The sequence below is a fragment of the Glycine max genome, chromosome 3 (assembly GCF_000004515.6).
Source record: "Glycine max cultivar Williams 82 chromosome 3, Glycine_max_v4.0, whole genome shotgun sequence".
NCBI classification, from domain to species: domain Eukaryota; kingdom Viridiplantae; phylum Streptophyta; class Magnoliopsida; order Fabales; family Fabaceae; genus Glycine; species Glycine max.
Genome location: NC_016090.4, coordinates 1,193,116 through 1,203,829, shown reverse-complemented (window position 1 = coordinate 1,203,829; position 10,714 = coordinate 1,193,116). Strand labels below are relative to the sequence as shown.

Sequence of the window (10,714 nt, the reverse complement as noted above, 5' to 3'; positions counted from 1 at the left end):
AGTTGAGTTCTGTAAGGATATTAACAAAGGTTTTATTTTTCAGTCGTGAAGAATATTTTATTAAAAAAGATAATATTCACATTGATGATCTTTTATGACTAGGAGTTTAGTTTGGTGACTTTTAACTGTATGATATTCATGCTTTAAAAAAGATAAAATTAGTTTTAATAGTTAAGACAAAATAATAAAATAAATTACTAAGTGTAATAACACACTTTTTTTGCTGAGTAATTTTTTTAATAAATAAAACACTTATAATGTAATAAATTAATAATAAAATAATAAATTTCAGTTATCAATTTATTCAATTTTTTTCATTTTTTGAATGTGATTTTTATTTTATAACTATAAGTGCATGCTTAGATTGTAGTTTGTAAAAGTATTTCAATAGTTGCTTCTTCGAATCAAATCTTTGGACTAAATTTTAATCTCAAACATATATTTCTTTCATCTTGTTTTTACTTTTATTTCTATTTCTATATGCTTTCTAAAATTTGCCCTGCTTTCAATAAACATATATATATATATATATGTGTGTGTGTGTGTGTGTGTCAAAGAGAGAAAGATATATTGGTCATTCAATCTTATTTCATTAAATTATTGACCATTCAATCTCATCTCACAATGTAGTGGGGTGGTATTTCTTCTGAAGAGCTTAATGAAGCATTGTTCGCTGAAACTGCACTTTTTGGTGAAATTTCCAATCACAGTTCGCACAATATTTCATCCTTGCCTAATCTGCAACATCATCCAGAACAAAATGTGGATCCGAAGGCACAATGTCTGTCCACTTCTATGTCACAATTATTAAATGACTCTCGCTTGCTGAAACAACAACAGGTTTGGATTCTTGCCTGTGATGGTTGTGTGATCAAGGTTTATGACATGATGCATCATTTGTCATAATTTTGTGCGCATGGGTAGTTATTCTAAGTTTGTATGGTTTTCCTGTATTTGTAAATGGTGGTGATTCTTAAATATATAAATACAAATCCATTATAAGATGTTGCTAGAGGCAAGCACCACTGAATTGTGTGTGCCTTGTGATTGCAGGAATTGAGGAAGATGCTTTACAAGAAAGAAGTTAGGCTTTCCAAAGAACCGCCGTTATCTGATGAAGTAATTACTATTGTTGTTTGAATGCCAGTTGACAAACTAGAGGTAAAATTAGCGTTAGAATATGATGAAATCCTTACAGCATAAATAAGAAATCTCTGTTGAAGCAGAGGATACCGCCCCGAAACAGAAACAAAAATAGGAAAGATAAACCAGAATAAAGAAAGTAGGAACAAACAGGCCCCTAATGATTAGCTAATCAAGAGCTCATTTTAGCTTATGGAGAAACTCATCTCATTTTTTTTCTTCTTATCTTCTTTTCTTAGAAGTGCTTCTAAAGAAAAGCCAATGACACATCCATTAGAAAGAGTGCTCATATATCCTCCTAAACGTTCTAGCCACCCTCTCCTTTGTGATTTCCTTCATCATTACATTACATTTCTCCAATTCTCTTCCCCCAATCTCCTCTTGCCGGCCGGCAGCCCATTATGTTCAGCATTTCCGTTCATTTCCAACGGATTTCTCCACTTCCTGACTCCCTTCTTACATTAAATTTCCATGCTTTCCCCTTTTATCTGTTCTTCTTTCATACACCAACAGACATTTGCTTCCCTTAAGCCCATTTTTCTGTTTTATCTCTCTCCTGTTTGGAGAATTGAGACAATGTTTCCTACAATCGAATTCATTTTAAATACCAGATGAAATCAAATTCTTTGTAAGTTCTGTATTTAAATTAGCATACTTTTTCAAAGTTTATTTTTGAATTATCAATTTTCTCTCACAAGAACCTAGAGGAAAATAATTTCTCACTTCAGTTTTAAGTCATTTCTTTCAAAAAATTCAAACAAGTCTTTTCTATCTTTCCCTTATTTACTTCATGAATGCATACCTATGAAATAGGCATGAAATTATTTTGAGGTGTAATATGTCTATATTACATTACTGTGAAAGTTGGCATCCTTGGCTAACGAATTGTCATTTTGTTACCTTGGTAGCTTCTTTTTGATTTCATAGACATTTGTGGAGCATAGAAGCCTAGAACCTATAGACTTGTGAGTGTCTCTTTCCTATCCACTTCATTTCTAGATTGAACCTTCATATTGTTTTACTTCTATGGCATGATTTATGTCATACCATTTGAACACACTTTTTGAACACTCTTTCTTATTGGTTGAAATTTATTGAAAATTATAAAATTGCATGGATTTTACATCTTATTTAATGAATCTTTCTCATGATTTGTAGTTTTCAATAGATTTTAACCAATAACAGAGAGTGTTGGGAGCATGTCAAAAAGTGTGGTGCTGGCACTCCTCTTTTTGTCAATAGTGTAGCTAAAGGTGTTTAACTTCATGCTTAAAGTATATGATTTAAACAACTTTCTCAGTGACTATTGTTTCTTGATGCATGCCATGAATTATGCTGGTTCCAATTGATGTGTAACTAATACTTGGGAATGCATTAAACTTATAGTAGTTTGATAATATATCCTAAAACTAATTTAGTGATTGTTAAGGTTTTTTATGAAAACTGACAAAGGCTTAGATGACTGCACTTAGTTTTTTTTATCCTTGGGTTTAAGTATGTAATGCATTTCCATCGGATACAATTTTTGTAGTATGGGGGTAATTATCTTGATCATTAATTATATTTAACCATCATATGCTATCATTGCTCCAATATTTTTTAACAGGTAAAGTCATAACCGCGTCGTGCCTATAGTATTAACGATTGCTCGTCAACCTTCAATGAAGTAGGCCTTAGCAAAAACAATGAAGCTTTATTTCTAGAGTTGATTTAGTTTCACCTATTTTCCTTGTAGTGTCTTGATCTTCTTTTTTTTCTCAACTTTTAGTATCTTGATCTGTACAATATAGATTTGGACCCCAAAAAAACCTTTGAGATGGTTGATAAAAAAGAAAAAAGAAAAGTGGACAATTGATATTCATTGAAGACCATGGAAGACATCTTTTGGACAACAGATCTTATTACTTGTCAAGTATTATATTTTGAAATGAAAGAATTGGGTATTAGACAAACATACATGATGGTTTGATCGAGCTGATTTTCTAATTTCTACATTATTCATGCAGAGTGATAAAGAGTGAAAAGGTTTATTTTTTAGATTAGCGGGGAAAAATTGGGTGGATCATTTGTATCTTTTTTTTTTATTTCTTAAATTTATTAAGTTGAATCTTAGGGATTATAACAAGTTAATTAATCTCACTTTACAACCACTTGAAAAACAACACCCAAGTGAATGACTTGGGATTTTGTTGGAACCAAGGATTCAAATTTCACTAAGGTACGTAGTGTTTGGTTTGACGAGGCATAATATCAAAGAACTGAAATTGGCCACATCTTTTTGTATTGCAGCAAAGTTAAAAAGTAAGTTAAAGGATGAATCTAATATGTGTTATGCAAGTATGAGACGACAATTTTTAAATAATAACAACATATAACATAATTATATGATATATTTTTTTTTATTTGGATAATCTTTATAATAGTATGAAGTTTGTTAGTGGCAAGTGGAGAACAGTGCAAAGTGTTAGCATAAGACATAACAGTTTCTGTTGCGAAGTTAGTTAGCACTTACAGTTAACAGTTAACGGTTAGCACGAGTCCAACGACCCATCACAAAGTTGAACTATAAATGAAATTGTGGCTAGCGCGCATAACCATAACAAACAAACACTACACACTTTCACTGCAAAAAGTCAGATCGACCAAAGATGACGATGGGGATGACGCTGGATCAGAAGATGGAATACTTCATGCAAGTCACTGGAGAACCGCGGTCCGTCGCCTTTCAGAAATTAATGGTCCCACTTCACTTTCTTTTTTCCTCCTCCGTTACTATACATGGTTTTTTGGTGCATTCTTTTTAATATTTTTCTGAGTTCTTGCTTAACTGGTCTGCAGAAACATCGAGCCGATCTAAATAAAGCTCTTGAAGATTCGCTCGAGTATGGCAATGTGCTTCTTAATTTTATTTTTCTTTCATACCTTTGAAATTGAAATCTTTATAAATGATAATTTTTTTTTTTTTTTTACTAAACATGTTCTTTGAAGCCCGAGTTTAATTGATTTCTTTGATTTATTTTATGTACTCATAGTTTGTATGATTCTTGTTACGACTAGAAACCCAAGTCAAAATGAGCAACATGATAAAAAAGAAAAAGAAAAGGACATAACAGAGGCGGAATTGTTGGCCGAAAGCATGAGATTGGCGGACTTTTTTGATTTCGGCGAAGACACTGAGGGATCTTCTTCGCCGCAGAAATTGGCATTTCCCAAAGTATAATACTCATAGCATGAAGTTTACCATATTGTTGTTACTTTTATTTCTAAAATTTATTATCCCTGCTTACCATTTTGTTGTTTCTTCTATTCCTATAAGATTCCTCCAAGTTATTCTCCGCAAAAACAAAAAGCTAAGTTGGGCCTGCTTCCAATTGCCTCGTCCTCAAAGGTTTTTGAATGTTCATTTTATTTGTACAATTTCAATATCTGTCCACTTCTTGATGACAATCGGCTGCTGAAACAACAATAGGTTTAGAATTTAGATTCTTGCCTGTGATGGCTGTGTGATTAAGGTTTATGACATGATACGTCATTTTTCACAATTTTGTGCAGGGCCCTGACGAACAAGAAGCTAGCGATCCATTAGCACGGCCTAAAAAACTTTCAAATATAGCCATAAATGCTTATGAACAAGGGAACTACTTCGACCGACTTTGGATGGTAATGTATTTGCTGAGTTTGTGATCTGTTGTCTTTGTTCCCGCTGTTGGTTATGATGTGAATATGAAGTGTAACACTAAACCATTGAATATGCTATGGATGGCCAATATTACAAGTTAATTAAAGGTTGCAGGCATGCCCCATGTATGTGTTTGCCTGCATGGGTAGTTATTTTAAGTTTGTTTGGTTTTCCTGTATTCATCAATGGCGGTTATTCTTAAATATATGATTATTATAAAGTATATAAATACAAATCCATTGTTACCCTGTGCCAGAGGCAAGTACTCTCTGTCTGATGTTTAATGTTTACACTATTAAGGGAACATATGCTTGAGGTTTTTGTTTCATTATGTTGACTTATGAAAATGTTGAAGTAACTCAATTAACCACTGTTTCTCAAGCTTACTTTTGTGTAACTGTTTGTGCATTAGACCACCCAAGATCAAATTCTTTGGGGCCTTCCTAAGGTGATTGGTTAGACAGAGTGCATAGGTAGTGGTCTTTTTTTCTTTATTCTTTTTTTTTATCACCAAAGTACTGAAAAAAAATAAAAAATACTTGTGATCTAATATAAATATGTTGTTTTCTAGTAAATATAGATGATTAAGTTGACAGTGATGATTTCCAACTTTCATTTGAACAACTGAAATCTTTTATGAAATCCAATCATAGTTTTCAGTAGTTGCAATTCATGTAATAGTCATCACAACAGAAAAACGCACCAAATTGTGGCTGCTACTTCTATCTAGGGGTAAAAGCACCACTTTGTCCTTCTTGTTTATTGTTTCCATTTCTCTTTTGCATTTGTGGCGTTTGCTAAGAAGCATATATACACTTCAAAAAAGGATATCTTTCAGACACATATTGGACATGCATTATACACGCGATGTGTAACTGAAACTTGTGTTAAAGAGGGTGCAACAATTCAAATTCTAACGAGGGGTTTTAAATTTTGCATTAAAAGTGTTAGCCTTTACTGTCCTGTGTGTGGGTACATTACCCTTATAATTTTTTATTGATTTGGTAGGAGGATTTCTTGTACTTTTGTTTCTAAAAGCACTACTTAATTGTGTGTACCTCGCTGCCTCATGATTGCAGGATTATTCGGATGCACCTAATCCTATTCATATTACTCTTCACATACCGGGTGGTGGTTGCGTTGCACGTATCTTTGTCAAATCTGACACTCTTGAGGTAGAATTAGCATTAGAATATGATGAAAACTAAATTCTGGATAATATTCAGTTTAAAGGAATGGATCTCAGCTCCTTTTTCGTCCCAAAACAGAGAAAGAACAACAAGAAAACAGGAACAAACACCACAGGATGTAGTACTGTCTATTTTACATTACCGTGAAAGTTTGCATACATGGCTAACCAATTGTCATTTTGTTACCTTGGTAGGATGTCTATGGGTACTTACGCTTACTTGGATTAGGAGAATACGCGTCTGAATCCTGTAGACTTGTGAGTGCCTCTTTCCCTATCCACTTGATTTCTGGATTGAACCTTCATGTTATTTTACTATGGCATGATTTCTGTCAACGGTGTAAGTAACTAAAGGTGTTTATGCCATGCTAACTTCAATTGCAGTATAGAATCACAAGATGTGTATACCAACGAGTCTCAAATTTACATAAATATAATAATATACTGGTTTTTTTTTAAATCTTGATCATTAATTATAACTAGCAGCATATGATCTCTATATAATTGAAATGATCCACTTTTAACTGCTCCAATATTTTCACAGGCAACGAAATCCCCACGTCGTTGTTACAGTATTGAAGATGGCAGCTCAACCTTGGATGAATTAGGCCTTGGCAACGGTGGAGACTTGTATCTGGAGAAGAAGAAATAGGTCTGTACATATAGATTTTTGGACCCAAAAACACATTGAGACGGGTTTGATAAAAAAAAGAAAAAAGGAAAAAAGTAATCTTTGTGATGGATGATATTCATTGAAGACAATGGGAGGGCATCTTTTTGTCTATACAGATCTCCTAGTTGTCAATTATACTTTGAAATGAAAGAATTTGCTATTGGACAAACATACATGATGATTTGATCAAACTCATGCATTTTCTAATTTCTAAGTTCATGGTTCATTTAGAATGTGATAAAATAGTGAAAATTAAAATTGGCCGGATCTTTTTAACTTTTTTATTTAGAGTGTACAATAAGATAGTGAAAAAGGTTATTGATGTGACAATGCTTCTTCAATCTATAAGGACTGAATTAGAAATTAGAAATTAGAGTGTGATAAACTGGGTGAATCTTTTTATCTTTTTTTTTTATTTCTTAAATTTATTCAATTGATGCTGAGGGATTGAAAGAAGAGATTTATCGCATCTTCTTGTCCTTAGTCTAATCGCGCTTTTCACCCATTCCGCTAACAATGAACATAAAGTCATTGTGAGCTACAATGCAGATACATGATGGCCACAAAGATGAATTGAAAACAAGTTGGGTAGTTTAACAATGCAAAGTCTAATTATCCATCAAAATTTTGTGCTTTTAAATAAAAAAAGACAAGAAACAAAATTTTTGGGGAGCTAATTCAGTTCTTATAGATTGAAGCATTACTAATTTGAACCACATTGACAGAAAAGTCAAAGTCATGGGAACATAATCATGTGATTCGGTGAAAACTATTTTACCTACCTTTGTTCTGGTTTGGATCACTAACTATCATAGCACTTGATGTATATTTATTTTCAGCTTGAATTGTATTTCACTTTGGATGGTGTTCTATTTTTTCATTATCCATTTCATTGATTTTGCATCTATCTTATGTCTTCTCCATTTTTTTTGTGTCGGCTAAATATCTCAATTTTAGGTGGTGTTCATTTGAAGAGAAAGATCATGGAAAAAAAAGCTAAATAAATACTAAAATATGTAAAACTCAAGCTTTAACATTAAGCAAGAAGTTAACAGTAAGAAGTTAACAGTAAGCCAATAACAATCCCGCTGACTCTCAATAACAATCCCGCTGACTCTGCACATTTTTCCATATTCAAATTTACAATTTAGTTGAACATGTTTAGAGAGATGAACGTATTTTTGTTTTCGTACATAGAGATATCAAGTATTGTTGAATTGCAAACTGGAGCAAGGGCATGAAGGAGGTGGAGTGTGTGAGAGGAGAATGGACTAATGAAAGCACTGCTGATAAGTGAAGGAATTTATTTTACTTTACTCCTATCATTTTACAATTAAAAGAGATAAAAAATAACATTTGATTCCATTGATAGAGGGATAAAATATGTTTATAATAAACACATTCAAATAGAAATATAACAAACTCCTTTTAAAACCTACCTAAATGAGATATTCTCTATAATTATTTATTGTTATTAAAAGACAAATAAAGGACATCAATACTAACAATGAGCCTAAATGTTCACAATAATATTAATTCTCTAGGTTAGATCTTATAATAATAGATAATTTGTAACAAACTGAGTTAAAAAAACCACTTAGATATTTATGACATGGACATGAATAGAAGCTACTTCTTTAATTTTCGTTCCAGATATATAACATTTAAGATTTTGACACAGATATTAGAAAATATAATTAATTTATTGAAAGAAAAAAAAATGTATACTTTGAAAGAAATTAAAAAAATACTGCCTAAAAAAAACTACTAACTTTTAAGGTTGATACACACAACTTGTATGAAATATTTAATATCTTTTCCAAACTACAATAAAATAAATATTATTCACAAATAACATATTTTGTTTAAAATGTTCTTATTTAATATCTATGACGAAAGAAAATTATGAAATAAATCATAATTAGTAAGTCATATTAAATGGGTATCTATGCAAGAAAATAATTTGAGACTTGACATTTGTAGAATATCAATAACTTTGATTCAGATGGAGTATGAATTTAGTCTTGAATTTCTAAAACATCAATAATTGGAGACGTAATAGATGACCCGTCCGAATGGGTCAACAATCCCCATACGTGGAGAGAGGGAATCTATATATTATATAGATGGCAATTATTGTCACAAAATACTGCTTCACTTTCAAAAGTAGATGCATTCAGTGGAAGAAAGATTAGTAGAATACGTGAATTTCATTCATCGATGATTACTAAATCATAGTTACGGCCTCATCAAATACAAATTCCTGGCTCAATTTTTAAAAGTACCACTCAATTTTTAAAGACATTCAGTGGAGAGAGGGAATGCATATATTTAAAAGTACCACTCAATTTTTAAAGACATTGATTTTATAAAAACATCTTTAAAAACCTCCAACATCATAACATGTATGTTGAGGTGTACAATCAACAAGATTTAGCAAAGTTATAATTGGTAGATTGGAGTTTTTTTAACATGTCATTAGGGATTCAATTCCTTATTATTTATATAGAAAAAAGCTTATTGAGAGATAAATACAGATCCTCTAATGAACATCCATGCATAACTTTAGTATTTTGGATTTCTTTTGTTATAATATTATTTATTTTTGTAAAGTCTGTGATATTTTTTTTGCTAATATTATAAATTATTTACTGTCTCTATTAACAGAATTGTCTGGATCCAGTCATTGGTTGAGGTACACAACTCATACAAGTTGAAACATAAATGTAGAACATGGTTAGTCTATCTATGATTATAAATTATAAGACATTGAAAAAGCATGAAAAAAAAGGGATGGAGAATTCCACGGAGAAGAGACGCTCCTCATCATTTTTTACACTTCCTCGATCCTCTCCCTCATATTATTTTACATCCTAATTATATAAATATACAATAATCTATTTTCAGTATGGAAATACGTTTTTGTATTGGGCTTAAACCACTCCTTTTTCGCCATAGCCCAAACTATTCGTTTCTAGATAACTAACTAATTGAAAAGTTTAACCAAGCTTAATTTCTTTTAATAATTAGTTATATATTATATAAAATATAATTTTTAAATGAGACCGTCAAAACACATGTGTATCCTCTTCGTGATAGCTTTGCTTAGTGCCTTAGTACTCAACTGTTGTAGTATACACACAACCAGCTAGAGTACCTAGATATTGGCCAAAATTAGATGTGGAATTCAAGATTATTTTTTTTATTGAGGATCCCAAGAATACTTGTTCCAACACTAGAAGACATTGGTGGTGGACATTTGCCCAACTCATAAAGATATACAATCCTCCTCCCATCTTTTAGGATGAGTTTGATGGTGTGAAAGAGAAAAGAATGTAAGAGAATTAAAAAATATATTTAAATTAAAGTAAAAAACAAAAGTGAGATATGCATTATTTAAATTAAGATGAATTTAAAGTTGTTTGGATTAATGAAATAATGAAAGAATGAATATAATATTTTTTGACTTGTTTGGTTAGATTGAAATGCGGAAGAAAATAAATAAGAAAACTTTATCAAAAAGATAAATTTATCCTCCATAATATAAAATATAGAGAAATGTGATCCACACAAAATCGATAAGAATTATAAAACATGAAAGTTTTTCTCATAAATATAAACAATAAATTTTGTAACATAAAAAATTGATATTAAAAATATTTAAAAAAAATAAGTTTTGTTTATAAGTTATAACTAATACAATATTTGCAGCCTAGAAAATAAGTTTCACAGCGATGCGGATCTTACTAAAATAAATTTTTCATGAAGAAAATTTGACTTTACATGATCTATACGATAGGAGCAAAGAAACATCTAACTTGATTTTATTAAAAAAAACAAAAAAAAAAACTAAGTCGAGATGATATAGATCTACTTCTCCTCTTGCGTTCGTACACCAAAATTCTTACAATTTCCATAGTAATTTAAGTTACCTCTATTTTTCCATTTCAATTCAAGAGAAATATTTTTTTATGAATGAGAAAATATATAGAAATACTATAATTAGGTGCCACTCACAAAAATTTAATCA

At 31.2% G+C, this 10,714-nt stretch overlaps 1 protein-coding gene across 1 annotated transcript; it reads left to right on the top strand.

Moving 5' to 3' along the window:
* The first annotated feature begins 612 nt into the window (after positions 1-612).
* LOC102664369 (uncharacterized) lies at positions 613-6,890 on the top strand. Its single transcript, XM_026127714.2, has 11 exons — positions 613-840; positions 1,054-1,161; positions 2,052-2,108; positions 2,750-3,881; positions 3,982-4,025; positions 4,201-4,357; positions 4,460-4,531; positions 4,696-4,803; positions 5,902-5,997; positions 6,207-6,269; positions 6,556-6,890. Exons 4-11 carry the CDS (start codon positions 3,792-3,794, stop codon positions 6,661-6,663), a joined length of 738 nt encoding a protein of 245 aa, XP_025983499.1. The 5' UTR covers positions 613-840; positions 1,054-1,161; positions 2,052-2,108; positions 2,750-3,791; the 3' UTR covers positions 6,664-6,890.
* The last annotated feature ends 3,824 nt before the right edge of the window (positions 6,891-10,714 follow it).

What these genes read in the sequence shown, in the direction of transcription:
- LOC102664369 (XM_026127714.2), top strand. Translation starts at nt 3,792, where the DNA reads ATGACGATGGGGATGACGCTGGATCAGAAGATGGAATACTTCATGCAA. An exon ending in AGAAATTGGCATTTCCCAAA is followed by an intron (nt 4,358 to 4,459) that starts GTATAATACTCA and finishes TATTCCTATAAG; the next exon opens with ATTCCTCCAAGTTATTCTCC. An exon ending in ACTTCGACCGACTTTGGATG is followed by an intron (nt 4,804 to 5,901) that starts GTAATGTATTTG and finishes TCATGATTGCAG; the next exon opens with GATTATTCGGATGCACCTAA.